General features: G+C 46.1%; 1 protein-coding gene across 3 annotated transcripts in view; it reads right to left on the bottom strand.

Moving 5' to 3' along the window:
• CSF2RB (colony stimulating factor 2 receptor subunit beta) overlaps window positions 1-20,076 on the bottom strand; it is a 37,764-nt gene that overhangs the window by 5,895 nt on the left and 11,793 nt on the right. For all 3 annotated transcript variants that reach the window (XM_084809730.1, XM_084809732.1, XM_084809731.1), the window contains 7 exons: window positions 18,175-18,346; window positions 14,828-14,969; window positions 14,571-14,734; window positions 12,225-12,373; window positions 11,966-12,134; window positions 8,689-8,779; window positions 6,781-6,850 (listed from right to left, as the gene is read on the bottom strand). In XM_084809730.1, coding sequence (XP_084665856.1) covers window positions 6,781-6,850; window positions 8,689-8,779; window positions 11,966-12,134; window positions 12,225-12,373; window positions 14,571-14,734; window positions 14,828-14,969; window positions 18,175-18,346 — 957 coding nt within the window. The remainder of the gene's footprint in view (window positions 1-6,780; window positions 6,851-8,688; window positions 8,780-11,965; window positions 12,135-12,224; window positions 12,374-14,570; window positions 14,735-14,827; window positions 14,970-18,174; window positions 18,347-20,076) is intronic.

The following is a 20,076-nucleotide window of genomic DNA, read 5'->3' as shown; positions in this document are numbered from 1 at the left end:
AGCACAAAAAATGAACTCTGGTTCCAATGTTTAGCTAAGCACGTCAGGGCTTGCTTTCACCTACTGTCCTAGGCTGATGCAGTCCCTCCCACCCATATTTCCCAGGGCTGATTTGGCCACTTCACAAGTTTGTACTTGCTTGTTGTGGAGTGGAAACATGCAGAGAATTAAGGAGCGGGGGAGACAAGAGAGGTCAGGTGCAGGCAAGTGTGACACACAAAACCTGGAGAGAATGAGAATTTAGAGAACCCCACTCCTAGCTGATCCTTAGTCGTCTGAGGCTAGGGCTTCTAAATCCAGTTTAGAAGGACAAATTAAGAGGGATCTGAAAGGAGCCGGATGAAGGCGTGGTGCAGGAGCCCTGGGTTGGCTGGTAGGCCTGAGGGTCTCCATTGCTTCTCTAGTGGTGTTTCCTGTTGCAGAATATGCATTAGCTAATCCGCAGATGGAGGAGGTCATGACAGCAATGGAGGCTGGTGGCTCCAATGTCAGTGGGGTGGTGCATCCACTCCAGGTTTCAGTCAGAACCAGTCATCAGTCTAAAGGAGCTATGCATTGTAGACAGGGGAAGGCAAAGTGATGCGACACTGGATATATAAATATAGCCCTACCTTTCCTTTTTGGCCCAGAAAATTAACTGTCTTGTTTTAGCGTGTGTGAATTTTAATCTCTCTCAATTAGACCTCTTGCCAAATGCTACCAAGTTTAAAAGGTAAAGAAGACTGTGGGTTTAGCCGCTGTTATGTGGGGCAATACACCCTCGCAGGACTCAGCATAAAGCAGGGATGGGGAACCTGTGCCTCACCAGAGGTTGTTGAACCATAACTCCTTGTTGTTGTTCAGTCGTTCAGTCGTGTCCGACTCTTCGTGACCCCATGGACCATAGCACGCCAGGCCTTCCTGTCCTGCGCTCTCTCCCGGAGCGTGCTCAAGTTCATATTCATTGCATCCGTGATGCTATCTAGCCATCTCATCCTCTGCCGTCCCCTTCTCCTTTGGCCTTCAGTCTTTCCCAGCATCAGGGTCTTTTCCAGGGAGTTTTCTCTTCGCATTAGGTGGCCAAAATATTGGAGCTTCAGCTTCATTATCTGTCCTTCCAATGAGCACTCAGGGTTGATTTCCTTTAGGATGGACTGATTTGACCTCCTTGCAGTCCAGGGGACTCGTAAGAGTCTTCTCCAGCACCACAGTTCGAAAGCATCAATTCTTCGGTGCTCAGCCTTCCTTATAGTCCAGCTCTCACAGCCATACATTACTACTGGGAAAACCATAGCTTTGATTAGACAGACCTTTGTCAGCAAGGTGATGTCTCTGCTTCTTGCTATGCTGTCTAGGTTGGCCATAGTTTTCCTCCCAAGGAGCAAGCGTCTTTTAATTTCATGGCTACAGTCACCGTCTGCGGTGATCTTGGAGCCCAAGAAAGTAAAATCTGTCACTGCTTCCATTTCTTCCCCTTCTATATGCCAGGAAGTGATGGGGCCAGATGCCATGATCTTCGTTTTTTTAATGTTGAGTTTCAAACCAGCTTTTGCACTCTCCTCTTTCACCCTCAACAAGAGGCTCTTTAGATCCTCTTCGCTTTCTGCCATTAGGGTGGTATCGTCTGCATATCGGAGGTTGTTGATAATTCTCCCAGCAATCTTAATTCCGACCTCTGATTCATCCAACCCGGCATTTCTCATGATGTACTCTGCATATAAGTTAAATAAGCAGGGTGACAATATGCAGCCTTGTCGTACTCCTTTCCCAATTTTGAACCAATCGGTTGTTCCATGTCTGGTTCTTACTGTTGCTTCTTGACCCTCGTACAGGTTTCTCAGGAGACAGGTAAGGTGGTCTGGTACTCCCATCACTTTCAGAATTTGTCACAGTTTGTTGTGATCCACACAATCAAAGGCTTTAGCGTAGTCAATGAAGCAGAAATAGACGTTTTTCTGGAATTCTCTTGCTTTCTCCATGATGCAGCGAATGTTGGCGATTTGATCTCTAGTTCCTCTGCCTCTTCTAAACCCAGCTTGTACTTCCGGTAGTTCTCGGTTCGCATACTGCTGAAGCCTAGCTTGTAGGATTTTGAGCATCACCTTGCTGGCATGTGAAATGAGCGCAATGGTGCGGTAGTTTGAACACTCTTTGGCGTTACCCTTCTTTGGAATTGGAATGTAAACTGACCTTTTCCAGTCTTGTGGCCACTGTTGAGTGTTCCAGATTTGTTGGCATATTGAATGCAGCACTTTAACAGCATCATCTTTTAGGATTTTAAATAGCTCGGCTGGAATACTGTCATCTCCGCTAGCTTTGTTGTTACTAATGCTTCCTAAGGCCCACTTGACTTCACTCTCTAGGATGTCCGGCTCAAGTTCAGTGACCGCACTATCATGGCTATCAGGGACATTCAGATCTTTCCTGTATAGTTCTTCTGTGTATTCTTGCCACCTCTTCTTAATCTCATCTACTTCTGTTAGGTCCCTGCCTTCTTTGTCCTTTATCATGCCCGTCTTTGCACAAAACGTTCCCTTGAGATCTCCAATTTTCTTGAAGAGATCTCTAGTCTTTCCCATTCTGTTGTTTTCCTCCATTTCTTTGCATTGTTCATTTAAGAAGGCCTTCTTGTCTCTCCTTGCTATTCTCTGGAACTCTGCATTCAGTTGGGTATATCTTCCCCTTTCTCCCTTGCTTTTCGCTTCCCTTCTTTCGTGAGCTACTTGTAAAGCCTCCTCAGACAGCCACTTTGCTTTCTTGCATTTCTTTTTCTTTGGGATGGATTTCGTTGCTGCCTCCTGAACAATGTTACGGACCTCCGTCCATAGTTCCTCAGGCACTCTGTCTATCAGGTCTAATCTCTGAAATCTATTCCTCACCTCCACTGTATATTCATCAGGGATATGATTTAGGTCATACCTGAACGGTTTAGTGGTTTTCCCGACGTTCTTCAATTTAAGCCAAAATTTTGCAAGAAGCAGCTCATGATCTGAGCCACAGTCAGCTCCAGGTCTTGTTTTTACTGACTGTATGGAGCTTCTCCATCTTTGGTTGCAAAGGACATAATCAATCTGATTTCGATATTGACCATCTGGTGACGTCCATGTGTAGAGTCGCCTCTTGTGCTGTTGGAAAAGAGTGTTTGCTATGATCAGCATGTTCTCTTGGCAAAACTCTATTAGCTTTTGTCCTGCTTCATTTTGTACACCAAGGCCATGCCTGCCTGTTATCCCGGTGATTTCTTGACTTCCTACTTTAGCATTCCAATCCCCTATGATGAAGAGGACATCTTTTTTTGGTGTTAGTTCTAGAAGGTGTTGTAGGTCTTCATAGAACCGATCAACCTCAGCTTCTTCGGCCTCAGTGGTTGGGGCATAGACTTGAATTACTGTGATGTGGAATGGTTTGCCTTGGATTCGTACTGAGATCATTCTATCATTTTTAAGATTGTACCCCAGTACTGCTTTTCCCACCCTTTTGTTGACTATGAGTGCTACTCCATTTCTTCTCAGGGATTCTTGCCCACAATAGTAGATATGATGGTCACCTGAATTAAATTCGCCCATGCCTGTCCATTTTAGTTCGCTGATTCCCAAGATGTCGATGTTCAATCTTGCCATCTCATGTTTGACCACCTCCAGCTTACCTTGATTCATTGATCTGACATTCCAGGTTCCTAAACAATATTGTTCTTTACAGCATCGGATTTTCTTTTCACCACCAGACACATCCACAGCTGAGTGTCCTTTCGGGTTTGGCCCAGCCGCTTCACTCTTTCTGGCGCTACTTGGAAATACCCTCTGCTCTTCCCCAGTAGCATATTGGACACCTTCCAACCTGAGGGGCTCATCTTCCGGCGTCATCTCTTTTAGCCTTGTGATACGTTCCATGGGGTTTTCTTGGCAAGAATACTGGAGTGGGTTGCCATTTCCTTCTCCAGTGGACCACATTTTGTCAGAACTCTCTGCCATGACCTGTCCGTCTTGGGTGGCCCTGCACGGCATAGCTTATGGTTTCACTGAGTTACGCAAGCCCCTTCGCCACAACAAGGCAGTGATCCATGAAGGGGTCATAACTCCTACTATCCCTCATTATTGGCCATGCTGGCTGGGGATGATGGGGGATGAAGTCACATGGCCTTGAAACTACTACAGGCTAACAGAGGAGGGGATATGTTTTTATTTTTAATCCACTTTGCTAAACTTATTTGGACTTATATACCACTGAACATATTTAAAATATTTCTAAGCGGTATTCATCAAGTAATGCGTAAATTTGGGAATCATTTGGAGATGGGGCAATTGCGACATGACAAGATATATATTTATTTATGTTCACTAATGGCCGGCGTACCTAGAATGAACGTCTGCCAAAGAGAGATGGTTACAAATTCATCCCTCCAATGAAATAATTTTTAATTAGAGCTCCAGCCATGGTAGCACCTTGCACTGGCCACTGATGGAGACAAAGTGTCAAAATGTGTTTGGGCCATTTGTAGTTTTTAAAGGTGTTCACCATATATATTTTTACATATTGCCATATGTGTCCTTTTACATTAGTATAACGTTTTTAAAACATAGTTTTCAAGTTTTACAATTCTGTTTCTATTTTATATATTGTGACATTTATGTTTTGGACACAGTGTTTTTAATATTTGCACTTTTTAACATTAAATCAAGAGAGTTGGTGTCCAACAACATCTGGAGGGCTACAGGTTCCCCACACCTGGTATAAAGGGTTCTAGGAAAAATGCCTCCTCCTGCACTGGCATCAAGGCAGTCCCAGGGCATGGTCAGAAGGCACACGAGGCTGCCACCTTGCTGAAGCTAAGCAGGTCTGGGCCAGGTCAGTGCTTGGAGTGGAGGCCATCTGGGACCTGCATGCAACCACCTTGAGTTCCATGATGGAAGAAAGGTGGGATACAAATGTAATAAATAAATAAGACTCAAGCCCAGCCCTGGGGAAAAGCTCTCATTGAACCAGCAATACCAGTGCCTCTCTCTTAGTCCCTGTGCAGGACTACTGTGTCCCTTAAGGGCTTCATGTGACTCTTTTGGGGGTAGACCGGTGGCACTGCAAGGATAAAAAAGCCCCCCTCCTGCCTTCTCAAGCATCATCGCCTGAGCCTCTTCATAACAGCCTTCCCCAAACTTGGGTCCCCAGATATTGTGGGACAACAACTCCCATCATCTGACCATTGGCCATGCTGGCTGTGGATGATGGGAAAAGTAGCCCAATGACATGTGGGGCCCCGAGCTTGGGAAAAGCTGAGTTAGAAACTGCAGACCTGAGGGCAACTTGTGGTCTTCCAGAGTCTTGGGCTAGGACTAGAGAGACCCAGGTTCAAATCCCCACTAAGCTCATTGGATAATCTTGGGCCAATGCCCAATTCTCAACCTAATCTACCTCATAGGGTTGTTGTGAGGAGGGGAGTGGGAAAGGGGTGGAGATAACCAAGCATACCCGCCTGAGCTCCTGGAAGGAACGCGTGGGCTATAAATGTAAAAAAAAGATATCCGTAATTAAAAGCTACAGGATCTCCATCATCTTTTGCAGCTGTGCTGGGCAGTCTAATAGGGACAGTGACAATTCCCTTTTTACCTCATGCCCTGAGCTAGAGCAATATATATTTCTTGAGGTACAAGAAGATAACAGTTCATCTGACAACTAAAATGAAATGCTGTAATTGGCCGACAATCAAGGATGCTTGTGGAATTCAGTCTTCATGAATTCCAATACAAGCTGATCTGATCCACACCCTGGACTAATATGCAGATGGGAAATTAGATGTCTGCTGGCTTTTGCATTTTCTGAATGTTGCTGTGCAGTTCTTGGTTCTAAAAAACATATCAAAATACATTTAAAAATGTGTAGCTTGAAAGAAGACCGGCCAGATGGGCGATTAAGAAATTTAATAAATAAATAAATAAATAATTTAAACCGGTATTTAAATGCATTTTTTAAAAAAACACAGGCTAATGCAGAAATGAGTTGGATCTGATTTATGGGTGGACCCCAAATGGTTTGGGACCAAGTTACATGAAAGGCCACCTGCACCCGTACAAACCTGTCCAGGCACTAAGATCTGCCTTAGAGGCCTTGCTTATAGGCCTGCCTGTAAGACCAATCCAGTTGGCGGGCATGGAAGACTGAACCTTTTCAGTGGTGGCCTCCAGTCCCTGGAACTCCCTGCCCACTGAGGTGCATAAGGCCTCAACCCTGTTAATTTTTAAGAGAGACTTAAGAACTCACTGATTTCAGGTTGCTTTCTCTTGAATGTAACTGTTGCAAGTGTAACATTTGTCTGAAGGGTTCTTGTTTTGTTTGGCCGCTGTGTTATTTCTTTTTAACTGGTTTGTACTTTAAAACAACAGCATTCCGCTGTTAAGTAATCTGTTTCAAGTAAGTTTATTCTGCAGTAATTTGTTTGTTATTTTGTTTTAAATTGTATTACATTTTTAAAAAATCTTTACTCTGTAAGCCTCCTCAGGAGGACTGTGTCCAAAATGACGGCATACATACAAATGAGTACAGAAAAACAAACAAACAAACACAGGCAAAAATGTCACAGACTGGAAATAAGACAGCTTTGCCTATCCCAGGATGGAGAGGGTGATGGATAGTTCCTTGGCCTTAAAATCTTTCACCAGGGTCAAATACATAGTGCAGAATTCTCTCAGAGGAAATGGTTCATTCAGTCTCATAAAAAAATGTATCAGAAGCAACGTCTTCAAACAAGGAACCCCAACAGAGTGTGCGAGGCAGAGATACTGACCCAAGTCCAAGTGAAATCTCTCTTACCTGAAAAAACTCTGGGAGCAGAAACATCCTGGGAGGACTTGGGATGGTAGATTCCCACTTCCTCTTCTTGCTGCCATGAAAAATGCATTAAAATTAAATGTATTAAAGGTGCCCTTTAATACAGACAGAGCACCGTTCCTCCCTCTACCCCTGCATTCTGTCAGCCAGTGGGGGGCATCACTACTTGGAAAAAAGCCAGGCAAAATCTGCATGAAACCGCTTCTGAAAGGAAGCTGCCCCATGTGGCATCCACAATATAGGGCGCCTTCCCCATCCTGGAGCCCTCCAGAAGTTGCTGGACTACAATTCCCATCAACCCCAACCAACAGACCCAGTGCCTGGAGATGATGAGAATTGTAGTCCAACCACATCTGGAAGGTATTTGGTTGGGCAAGGCTACTATAGAGTGACTCACTGCCTGACTCATCCCCATCACGTTAAGAGTCCCCACAACACTGCTAAACAGTCCTAGCAGGAACTGAAACTGGTGTGGAGACTCTCCACACAATGCACGTAAGCCACGCAGCGACCAGTGGTTGCCACATGATGCGGCCTCTGTGTGGAAGCTGTTTGGGGGGTGATTCCCACATGTCATTTCAACCTTGTCACTTGGCCTTTATTTTGGATGTTTAGAGGAAGTGCACAATAATATCTGAGTTTTGCCTGATATCAGCTGAGTCACTGGGCCAACTCGGAAGCTCTGAGGTATAGTTAGCAGCTGCTTAGTCCTTTTGCTTCCGTGCTACTTTTCTTGAGAAACTTCTTTGTGTTAGATCCAGCCCATCATCCTAGAGATGGGCCTCGTAGGGGACTAAGTGCAGGGTGAGGTCAAGTCAATCAGGGTCATGAGGAGGAAATTGCAGAGAACCATTTGCGAAATGGGAAGGGATGACTTTTTGGCCTATGGATGTGAGATTTCCTCTACTCTCTCTTAATGCCTCCAGTCCATCAGGCTGCAGCAAAGGGAGACATGAGACAGTGGGGCCCACTCCATCAGCTCAGCTGAGAGAACAGTTCCATTTGTCTCTTCCTCTCCTTCAACTGTTTCCATTCAAGCCAATCATCATGAAAATTATTATGGAACTTTAAGAACCGGTATCTGAGTTTGCTTGTTTTCCTCTTCCCTCCCCATCCCTTATTCCTTTTGTGTCATGACTTTTGGATTGTTGTAAGCCCGCAGGCAGGGGCAGTCATGCTTTTAATTTGTGTGTAAGCACTTAGTAAATATTAGGTGCTTTATAAGTGATAAATAATAATGGTACTCTTGTCTTCCAGCAGAGGCTGCAGTGATATACATATGTCCATATGCAGTAACGCCGGGCTCTTCATGTTGGTGACCATTAAATGATGATCTGTTCATATGTGGTGGTTCACCACTGTAACAATTTCTTCTGGGACATTTGTAGGTGTTTGGTGACAGCCTCCCAGTCCACATGCTGAGCTGCTGCATGCTGCAAACAGCTCAGTAGGCATGGAGGGGAACAATTTCAACCCCCCCACCCCGTATCCACAGTCCTGCTGTGTGCTGCCTAACTGCAACGATGTCAGCAGCACACCATGTTTTAAATCTAATTTTGGCTTTTTTAGGCCACTGTCACAGTTTGCAGCAAATTTAGGGGCGGCAGGGACCACACTTAAGGCCAGGGGCCACATGGGGCCCAGATCTTGCCCCCTCCACACACACACACTACAATAGATGGTACCGACCACTGGACTGGACTATTTAGGGTGCAATCCTATGCATTCCATTGAGAGTTACAGGACTTTTTCTGTCTAAACCTGCATAGGATTGTGCCCTGAAAGCAGTTTCCACATAGTAACTGTAATGTGTCTACACAACCTAAGTCTTGATTCAAGACAGGGGAGCACTATATCCAGATGTCCATCCCACTTGCAACCCAGGCTTACCCGAGAAGATATTGATGGCAACACCACACGCCTGCCATCATCAAAATGATAGAGATCACTGCTGCCAGTAGAATACCCCAGAAACGAAAAACTGAAACAGAACGGAAGATCACAACAGGAAAACAATGAAAGATCAAGTAGTAGGAAAGTTAGAAGCAGTTTACTTTGAAATTAAATTTTTAATTCAGATCAAAGCAGCATGGCTTTTGTTCCAAATGTAATTAAGGAATGATACCCAGGAAAAATGGGGGAGCATACCAAAAAGGCTTCTAGACCAGACTACTGCAGTGCACTCTTAAGTCGAGCTGCCTTTAAAGACAGTTGGGAAATTGCAGCTATAGTCCAGAATGCTGCAGCTAGGCTGCTACTGGGAGCCTAGCAAAGATAACACATCTCACCCATATTGAAACAACTTCACTGGCTCCTGGTATGATTCCGAACTCAATCCAAAGTATTGTTTTTGACCTTTAAAGTCCTACATACAGAAGTATAGTGGTGCAAGCCCATGGGAAAGCACTGAGCAGAGGCCCATCACTTTTTTCATAACAGGAACTTTTTGGCTGGTAGGCATGTTTGGAATTGTGAGAGAGTGTCATGGTGCTCTTACAAAATGGCTGTCATGGAGAGGGGCTGCCTATTCACAAAATGGCTGACTTGGTGGGCACGGCCAGTCACAAAACACTAGGGCTATGCACCGCTTTGGCCCGAGGCCAGAATCCTGAGTCAAAGCAGGCTGCTTCGAGTCCCGTTGAGTCCCTTCCGAGGTGAAACAAAGGGGGACGAAGTAGCCTGGAGCAGGTCGGAGACTCTCGAAAGCACCTCAGTGCACTTTGGAGCTTTGGAGGCCCTGGCCCAACCGCGCTGGCACCTCCAGGTCCTTACCGGAGCCTAACATCACCGTCACCACCATGTCTGCCGCTGCCTCCGCCTCCACCATCATCTTCACTATCGCTGCCGCTGCTGCCTCCACCACCACCATGGCGGCTGCTGCTGCCATTGCCGCCACCTCTACTGCAGCACTGTTGACATCACCACTGCCATCATCAACTTCCAGGAAGTTGCCATTTTAAAAATGGCGACTCCCTGCAATAAGATCTGGCACGCATCCAGGCCTCAGGAGCTGGCAGCGGCAATGACAATGGTGATGACAGTAGCAGAGGAGGTGGCAGAGGAGGAGGCCGTGGTGGCGATGGGGAAGGCAGCAATGGAGGAGGAGGAGGAAGCTGCGGCAAGGTAAGGAGCTGGGAGTTTGTGCGGGGGCATCAGAGGGGACCCAAAGTGGGATTCGGCCAGCCGTATCCTGCTTCGGGTTCAGGGCCGAGTCAGGTTGGGGGCCCCTCTGATTCGGCCTGAGCCGAATCAGCCCAGCCTCCAAAGTCACAAAGCAGCTTCTGAGTCGAGTCGGGGGGGAGGTTGCTGCACAGCCCTACAAAACACCCATTTCTCAGAAGGCAAACTGGTTTGGCTAAAAGAAAAAGAACTTGCCCCAGAACTTAAGTACAACAAGGCAGGGAAGAGGCAGAGCATGCACCAAAGCAAAAAACAAAAAAAGCCAGAGAAAAGACACCCACAGCCACAGCACAGGCAAAACATGCTCCCTGCTCCCCAGTCCCCACCATGTGGCGCTGGAGGGCAGCACTTCACTCTGCAGCATGCCAACCTCCCAGTTAAAACTTTTAAAAATCAGGAGGGGCAGGGAGCCTGATGGGCACCAAAGGGGATGTCTGTGGGCAGATTGCTGCCCATGGGCACTATGCTAGGGACCCTAGAGACGTCATCTGTGTCATCATCTGCCAGGTAGATGTAAGTAAGCTCATCAGAAGGCAGGAAGAATGAGAACCTCAAGTGGGGTCTGCTAGCAACAGATGTTGGAGAAATCTGCAACGGATTCAAAGGAGTTTGGATTTCTATGAATCTGACCTGTGGATGCTGCAGCAGACCAGGTTTTGCTGAGTCATGTGGACTTGCGGACAGGTTTCTCACCTTTGGAGGAGGATTTATGCCAATTTGCATTAGCACTAATAAGCATTAGCCTGCATTCGCCTGCTGTAGCCACCCAGAGCTTGGGCGGAGGAGCAAATGACATCACATGACCCACAGAGGGCTGCGGGGAGGGGTCATCCAGCCCCCATCCAAAAGTAGTATTGCCTCCCTGATTTACAGACTACCCTTGGGACTTATCTCAGTGTTTCCCATCTGTAAAATGGGTATGGTTTTTCTGGAATTTGCCAAGAAAGGTGGGTGGAGGGATCCCCACTTTGTGGCAAAAGGCATTCCCCACCACCACCCAGGGGCCATTGTTCTTTTGCAGAAAATGTCACACTCCCCCTAGTTTAAAACTGGACCTAAAGAAAGTTCAGATCAGTCCTACCAGGGCCAGCCCTATTATGAGGCTGAGCAATGCAGCTGCTTTTTCATTTATATTTTTGGATGTCATGAAACAGCAGCAGGTTGTTGCTTATTTAATGTGTCATCATTATATTTCTACTGCCTAGGAGGAGGTGAGGATATTTTGCCTCAGTTGCAAAAATAACTTGGCTGGTCTCGGGTACTATTGCGCTTTAACTATTGCACCATTTGTTGCTCTGCCTCAGGCAGAAAAACATCCTGGGCCAGACTGATAATAATGATTACTTGCTAGGGAATAACGGATTTTGTAAAATCTATTCCATCCGCATTTCGCAAATTGTCAGGTGTCTTTTGTGCTGTCGTCTGCTCATTGATGGAAATGGATTTTCCCCAACTTCCCAAATTTACACAAATTCATATTTGCCCTTGTGAAAATGTGGAAATCCCTCCCTAAATGGACATTTTCATGCTTTATCCTATGGAGGAAATGCACATTTTTGGCCAAATTTTTTATTCTACGTATTTTTCTGTGGCTAAATTAGTGTTTAATTTCTAGTGTTTAATAGTGTTTAATTTCTCTGGTGTAAAATTCCAGAGAGTTAAAACAAAAAACAAAAAAAACACACACACCAGTCCACAAGTCCATGGAATCCATGTAACTTGGGAAAAGCTGGTCCACTGTGGAATCTCTGGATCAGATTTACAGAAATCTGAACTCACTGGATTCCATGCAGATTTCTCCAACATCCCTAATACTCGCTATATAATACTCTGAAACGTTAAAAAAAAAGCAGCCAAAAGCCTGTTGAGATAAGAGGAAAGAGCAACAGAAACTTTCAATCATTCCTCCTGCTAAAGACAGTAGTACAACTAGTAGAGACCCAAAGAGGACTAGGACCTTCATTCAGAAATCTCATTTGTGACTCACCCTTTTTGGTTGCCCACTCAAATTCCTCACTCCACTCGCTCCATGGCCCATCGCGGTCCTTTCCATTCACTTTTGCTCGCACCTTTGCTGTGTAATGTGTGCCTGGTTCCAGGAACTGTGAGGTGAAGAGGAACTGTTGCTCACCACTGCGATCCTCGACACTTCGGGCCTGAGAAGAGAATAGTTGAATGTGAAAATGAGGGAGAAAACAAATGATGTGTTTCGTTCACCTGCCATGAAGCTATTGACTGCTGCTTACCTCCTCAGGTTTCCCAGTCTTCCAGTATGAGATTTCATACCTCTTTGGAATGTTTAGAACTTTGTTTATGACTCTGGCTTCCCATTGCAAGCTGTAGTCCTGGTTGTTCAGTTCTTTCACCAACAGGTTGTAAGGTGGGTCTGGCTTGACTAGAAAACAAAGGATGTGTCAAGAGCATAGGAAGCTGCCTTATACCAAGTCAGACCCTTGGGCCATCTAGCCCAGTTATTGTTGACACTGACTGGGAGTGGCTCTCCAGGGTTTTCATAGAATCATAGGGTTGGAAGGGGCCTACAAGACCATCGAGTTCAACCCCCTGCTCAGTGCAAGAAGCCTGATTCCCAGGCAGTCTCCCATCCAAGTACTAACCAGGGCTGACCCTGCTTAGCTTCCAAGATCAGACGAGACTGGGGATCAAACCTGAGAACTTCTGCACGCAAAGCAGGGGTTCTACCACTCAGCGATGGCCTCTTCAGAGCTGTTCAAGTGTTCTCCTTGCATGTAAGCTCTACATGTGAGGAGGGGAGTGTGGATGAGCATGCTAGCCCCCTCCTTCACTGTTCTTGTCACCCTTTACACTTGGTGAGTCACTGTCTACAAAGGAGAGCTGCCTCTATCCATGGGAGCTCTCTGTGAGATTTTGGAACCCTGGACTCTGAAATCTCGGGGAAGTTGCCATAGATGGAGGGGCTCTCCTCTGCAGACAATCACCCCCCACCTGTAGAAAGAGATGATAACAGCAAGGGAGGGGGGTATAGGTAGCGTGCTTATCCCCACTCCCACTTCTTGAGCTTACATAGGAGGAGAAAACCTCAATGAAGCTTTTCGTTCTTTCCCATCTGGTGCTGGATTTGAGACTGGAGCATATTTGGTACAGTAGACTACCAATAGTTGGGATGTACAGATTTTGTCAAATCTGTTCCATCTGCATCACATGGATTATCAGGTGCCTTTCATTCCTTCGCCTGCTCGTTTATGGAATTGGATTTTTTCCAATTTCCCAAATTCATGCAAAGTCACATTTGTGCAAATTCACATTTGCACAAATTTGCACTTGCAAAATGTGCAAATCCCCCCCCAAAATGCACAAATCCCCCCTCCAAATATGCATTTTAATGCTCTAGCCTCTGGAGGAAATCCACATTTTGGGCTTGTGTTCTTTTATTTTATGTATTTTTCTTCAATTAAATTTGTGTAAAATTCCAGAAAGTAAAAATAACTGGTATACAAGTCCATGGAACCCTTGAAACTTGGGAAAAGTGGGTCTACTGCAGAATCCATTCATAGAAATCCAAACTCATTTGATTCTGCGGTGGAGTTCTCCAACATCCCTAGTGACTCCTTCTTAAAAAATGTGATAACCTTACTGAAGTAAGGTCAGGGTGAGCCCAAGCAAAGTACGTGTGTGCCCCAGAAGTCCCTGTGACTTCACAAAGGGGTCACATGGCAAGGTCGCCATGTGAAGGGCATGCTTTGAGCCTGGACTCATGCACTTCTTCCATCATGACAAATGCCCAGCTGGCTGCTCATTCATTTGACAACATTAATAAATGTAATTTATATATGGGTGGCTCTAAGTCTTACAAACGTTGGGTGCCAGCTAAAGACCTATTTGTTTACCCAGGCTTTTGACTGCATTTTCCCCTCTTTTCTTTGCTGCCTAGTATAAACTGTTATGTATCTAATATTGTTCTCCCCTGTTAGATTATGTTTGTTTTTTTGTTAATGTTGTATTATTTTCCTGCATTTTATTGCTCCTACACCACTCTGGGGTTATTTTATAATGAAAACTGGGTAAGAAATTTCTTAAAGAAATAAAATGAAATCCCATTCCTTCCATCATGGAATTCAAGGCAGCAGATGTAGGGTCCCCAAAAAGTCTCCCATTCAGTCATTGATCAGATCCAGACCTGCTTAGCTTCAGCAAGTTGCTGCATCGTGCACCTTCAGACAATGCCCTTGTTGGAAATCTGCTTTATCTGCCTTTTAGCTAAGTGTCCAGTGGGTGTGGCCCCAGTGGAGGCTGAGTGAAGTGGTGAATCCACTCCAGGTTTCAGTCAGAACCAGTCAGAACTCCAAAGGAACTATCCAAGGTGCTTCCGTGCCTTGGATAAGCTGTTTTAGAGTTCTGACTGGTTTTGACTGAAAGAGCAGATTCACTGATCCACTGACATCGAAGTCAGAAGCCTCCACTGTGTGGCCCTGTGATCTGTCTATCTTCACATTAATGTCTTTGTTGACTGTGCACTGGTAGATTCAGCTGGACAAGCCACAAAATCAAGAGCTATAGGAGCTAGCATATATGCCCTTGGGAGTCAAGAGATGCAATTTCTAAAGGGGGCTTACTGTGCGTCGTGGCCTCGATCACTTTCTCCTCTTCTTTTGGCCGTACAGTCACTTGGTATTGGCTTTGCCTGTTGGGGCTGGTGACGTTGATCTCACAGCTTTGCAATACGTGATGAGGGGTGAGAGACACATTCTCCACATGGATGAAAGAGCATTCCTTCTCTCTGAGGAATAATGAGTACAACAACAGGAAGAAGTTAAGTAAAATACAAGGCGAGCAGATTCAGAGATATCTTGCTCAAAAGATGCTCACTTACTCCGATCCTGCGCTGTCTTTGTAGAAGAGTGTGAACAAGAGAGAGCTGGTGACCTCTTGCCTCACTTCCCAGCTGCATTTTAGCTGATCAATGCCATCAAATCGACAGTGGAGGTTCTTGGGCTGAGCTTCAACTTTACTATCTAATGAGTGGAAACCAGAAATCAGCCTTGTGTGGGGCCATGCAAAATTTGACAAAAGCAAACACAGGGAGGAAGAGCGAGGGGAGATTTGGCAGTGAGTGCTACTAGAAGTACAGAAGAGGATTTATAAAGTGTCAGGTTAGCAGCTGAAGAAGAAGAAGCTAATGCATTTAATGCAGTCCATTTTTCATGACAGAAATGGAGATTCTCCCTGCAAAAGACACCATCACCTCCAATGCCAATTGGCTTTCATTGGTGTTTCATTAGAGGCCCACATAGAATTGAAGTGCATGGATGGAGAAAGAGCCCTAGCTCTTATTCTGATGTTGCATTGTCCATGTGATGTTTTCATAACTTTGCTTCCAAATATCATGGGGTTGGGGACTGGCAATTTCAAAACATATCTCTGGCATAAGCCAACAGCACATGTCCATTTGCCCATCTCATGACCTGCTTCTGTCCCAGGAGCAGCATGCAACATTTTCAAGCAAAATGTCAACAAAGATGTTTCAGTTCAAGAGAATGTTCCAGCGAAGATGGGGTGACTAGAGTGTCATAAGAAGAGTCCTGCTGGATCAGGTGTGGATAACCTATATTGGTCTGGGGGACAGATTGCTCCCCTGGGCCAAACTGGTGGGCCAGATGATATCAAGGGGCAGGGCCCCACCTTGAAGCTCCACCCCCTCCCACAACATCATCCACCACACCCATTTTTCCTTTCTCCATGCAGAGAGAGGCACAGAGAAAGGGACTCAGCAGCTGATCGCAGGACTGGCTCCAGCAGGCAGTTAATGAATCCCTCAGCTGCTTCATTCACCACTCATGTGAGCAGCACAAAAAGGAAGCTATCCCCTTGTTATCTCTGATCTTCACATATGTATATTTATATTACCTCAATGATGGATCTGTTAAAGGTATGGGCCTCAAAGTTGCAATTTCCTGGCATTTTGGAGCTTGAGTGAACCTGGAAAGCCCTTAACACAACAGAATGAGCTGAAAGGATTTTTGTTAATTGGATTGGTTAATATAAGATAATATTTGCTTAGGAAGCAATCCTATAGCCACTAGACACTGTCTAGAGGGCCATAGGATTTTACAGTTTCTGGAAACTGAGGTCAGAGCCCTGCTCTGTTCCTAGAAACCACGCTCCCCGCCCCCTCGTAGCTGGCATGGTTCTCTCCACATTGCCTACATCTCCATACCAGGAAATGGAGTGCAGAGATGGGGAAAAGGGGGTGGTTCTGGGGACGGGGAGGGGAGGAAACTGCAAAACCTGCTTTACACAGCTTCCTATTGGGTCTCCAGGCCCCTTCCCTTCCCCGAGGCCACACCTAGACAGACAAAATCACCTATCTAGGCAAAAATGCAGGGCTGCCAGAGCACGGAGGCGAGGGTCACCTCCATGCTCTAGCTGCCCTGCATTGGCTAGTCACTACCCTCTGAATTCCGAGGCTGACAACTATCTCCATAGGGTTACACCCTTATCGTTTAATTTTTCAATAATTATTTACAAATTCCTTGACAGCCAACATTTCTGCTTTTTCCATCTGTCTACCTGAGGAGCTCTTGGTGGGTCTTCTTAACTGGAGAGTTTTCAGTGAGCAAAGAAGCCACTTCTGCTGCTCCACGCAGTATTGATATCTGGCCTTTGTGAATGGAAGGAGGACTTTTGTCTCTCTGACTGCCCCTTTGTTAACTTCACCACATTAGGGATGGCAGAGGATTCTGCCACGGATCTCAGGGAGGCCGAATGCCAGTGTATTCGGCCCCCTGAAATCTGTGGCGGAACGGCCTGCCCCACCGTGGATCCCCCCGGGACGAGACTTACCTGGGGTGGATCTTCTGGGCGGCGGCGGCAGCTGGTCTTCCGACCGGCTGCCGCTGCTGCCATTTGCAGTTTTGTTTTGTTTTTTTACACACACGTGATAGGCTACGTAAGTTTTTACGTAGGCTAAAACGTCTGGGTAAAAAAAAAAAGGCGTACGCAAATGGCGGCCGCTATGGCCGCCGCCATTTGCATTCCTTATTTTGGGCCGTCTTAGTCTACGTAAATAATTACGTAGACTAAGATGGCGAAAATAAGGGGGATGCAAATAGCATCCGCTACGCTATTTGCGTTCCACTTATTTTCGCCGTCTTAGTCTACATAAATATTTACGTAGATTAAGACATCAAAAATAAGGAACGCAAATGGCGGCGGCTCCACAGGGAGCACAGCTCCACTCTCCTCCTTCCCTCCCTGCTGCCGTGGTGGCAGTGGCGCCGGCAGGACAGGAGGAGGATGAGTGGGGAGCACTGCTCCCCTCTTGTCCTCCTCTGTCCCGCCACTGCCGCTGCAGTAGCAGGGAGGGAAGGAGGAGAGGGGAGCGCCACTTCCCCGCACTCCTCCCTTTTGCACACAAAGTCACTGTGTGCAAGTCTTTTGTTCTCCCCCCTGGGGTCGGGAGGGAGAATGAAAGACCTGTGCACATAGGGGCCCCGCTGTGCAGAAAACGGAGGATGGGAAGGGAGCGCTGCTCCACTCTCCTCCTCCCTTTTGCGCATAGCGACCCCGCCGCCATGTGCAACTGGCTCCTTCTCCCCCTCCTGGGACCGAGGAGGGGGAGAAGGAGCCAGTTGCACATGGCAGCAGAGTTTTTTTGCCCAAAAGGGTGGCGGGTGGTGGCAGGGACTCTTGCAGCTACCACCCACCGCCATTTTGCGCAAAAAACCTCAGCAAAGTTCCGAACTTTAAGGAACTTTACCACGGCTCAGCCTGCCTATGCAGGCTGAGCTGAGTCCATGGCAGGGATCCATCGGGCCCCAAAAGGGCTGGCTTTCCCGGCGACAGACAACCCTAGGTCAGACTGGATAGATCTGTCCATTTCAGTTTCTTTCAGTTTCTCATTTTATTAATCTGGGACTTTGAGAATTTCTCCAATCTTAACTTCAGTTCACCCCAAATGTTGAGAATTTTGTTTGAAAAGTTCACATGAAAATTCGTAAGCATTTTTGTGCAAATTTCTCCTAATACATGCAGTTTTGTTTGCATGTATTAGGAGAAATATGCACAAAATGTGTATGAATGTTCATGTGAGGTTCAGGATGAGCAGAAGTTACAAGTGGAAAAATGAGAAACAGAGAAACCGCAATTGACACCCATACTGCCGGATTTGTCTTGCCTCTGCCAGCATTCACACAAACAACCAGCTCTTTGTAGGATTACCTTCCGACGTTTTCCATGTCACCACAGAGCTCCAGTCACTGAAATGGCCGACAAGACCACTGACCTGCCTCAGTTTGCTTTGAACACGAGCAACATAGGTGCTCCCGGGCTCAAGTTTATCACGTTGGAGAAGGCAATCGGTGGTATTTGAGACCCACAGAGAGGAAGATTTCTGGCAAAGGAGAGAGATTGGCATGGAAAGGGAAATACCAAAAAAAATGAAAGCATTTATTAATTACATTTATATCCCACCTTTTAAAGCCAAGAACTGCACAGGAACTTTCAGGAAGTGTGAAAGCCAGCAGATAACTAATTTCCAATCTGCACCTCAGCTCAGCAGGTACAAATCAGGACAGACTATATCAGAATTCACAAAGATCAAATTCCTCAAGTATCCCTTTCCTTATGCCCAGCAGACTGCACAGGGCCATGTAGGACATTTTGCTGCCTGAGGTAAAGGACAAGATGGCGCCTCCACCCAGTCCATGTATTATTGATTGATTGATTGATTGATTGATTTCTTACATTTATATCCCACTTTTCTTCCATCGTGGAACTCAAGGTGGCTACATGTGGTTCCAAGTAGCCTCCCCTCCAAGCACTGACCAGACTCAGGCCTGCTTAGCTTCAGCAAGGTGGCTGCCTCAAGTGCCTTCAGACCATTTCTATAACCAGCAAAAGCAACACCCCGTTCTTAGATTATGATGATTTGTTTTTCTGTCTGTTGTGCAATGATTTCATAGGGACATAGGAAACTGCCTTATACCAAGACAGACCACTGGTCCATCTAGCTCAGCACGGTCTACACCAGCCTTCCCCAACCTGGGGCCCTCCAGTTTTGGAATTCAACTCCCACCAACCCCTGCCAGCATAGCCAATGGTCAGGAATGCTGGGAGTTGAAGTCCAAAACATCTGAAGGGCCCCAAGTTGGGGAAGGCTAGTCTGCACTGATTGGCTGTATCTCTCTAGGGTTTCAGACAGGAGTCGTTCCCCGCCCTGCCTGGAGATGCCAGGGACTGAACCGGTCACCTTCTGCTATGGATGTAAAGATTTTGTTAAATCCGTTCCATCTGTGTTTCACGGTTTGCCAGGTATCTTTCATTCAGTCATCCGCTCATTGACAGAATCGGGATTTTTTTTTACTAGGATTTCATTCTACTTATGCTAATTCACATTAGCACTAGTGAATGCACATTAACTAATGTGTATTTGTGCATTTGTGCAAGTGCACCAATGTGTACTTGCACTAATGTGAACTAGTGTTTATGCAAATTAGCACAATTCCCTCTCAAAAGTGAAAAACCAGATCGCAAGTCCACAGAATCCATATGACTCGGAAAAAGCCGGTCCGCTATGGAATCTGCAGGATAGATTCGTAGAAATCCAAACTGATTTGAATCTGTTGCAAATTTCTCAACATCCCTACCTTCTGCATGCAAAGCATGTGCTCTGCCACTGAGCCATGGCCCTTCCTAATATGTTTTAGTCCTCCCATGTCAAACATTTCAGGAATCATTTCAGGTATTGGTAGACAGAGGAATCCTATTGATCTTAGGGGAAATTAGGGGAAACTGCAATAGCATTGTGAGAAATGTGTTTCTCTCAAAAATAATAAACTGCCTGTAGTTTAACTCAACTCTGTATGCAACAGCCAGTTCCAAGCTAAAACAAATCGCTCATGCATTTAAAACACAAGTGTGGAGGCTGCAGGGCAACATGGGCTGGCCCTGCCCCACCACCAGCATGCCCAATGGCCTCACCAGTCACACATTGGCCACACCACTCACACATTTGGAAGCTTGTGGAGGGTCCCTACATGCATACCAATGAACACACAAAGTACACCTGCCCAAAAGGGAGGAGGGAACTTGGCCAATCAGGTTATTTGTAAACCACCTTGG

The sequence above is a fragment of the Heloderma suspectum genome, chromosome 7 (genome assembly GCF_057233095.1).
Source record: "Heloderma suspectum isolate Gila_16-S chromosome 7, 16-S_ref, whole genome shotgun sequence".
Taxonomy (NCBI): domain Eukaryota; kingdom Metazoa; phylum Chordata; class Lepidosauria; order Squamata; family Helodermatidae; genus Heloderma; species Heloderma suspectum.
The sequence above is the reverse complement of the archived record's forward strand: the minus strand, read 5'-3'. Positions and strand labels throughout refer to the sequence as shown.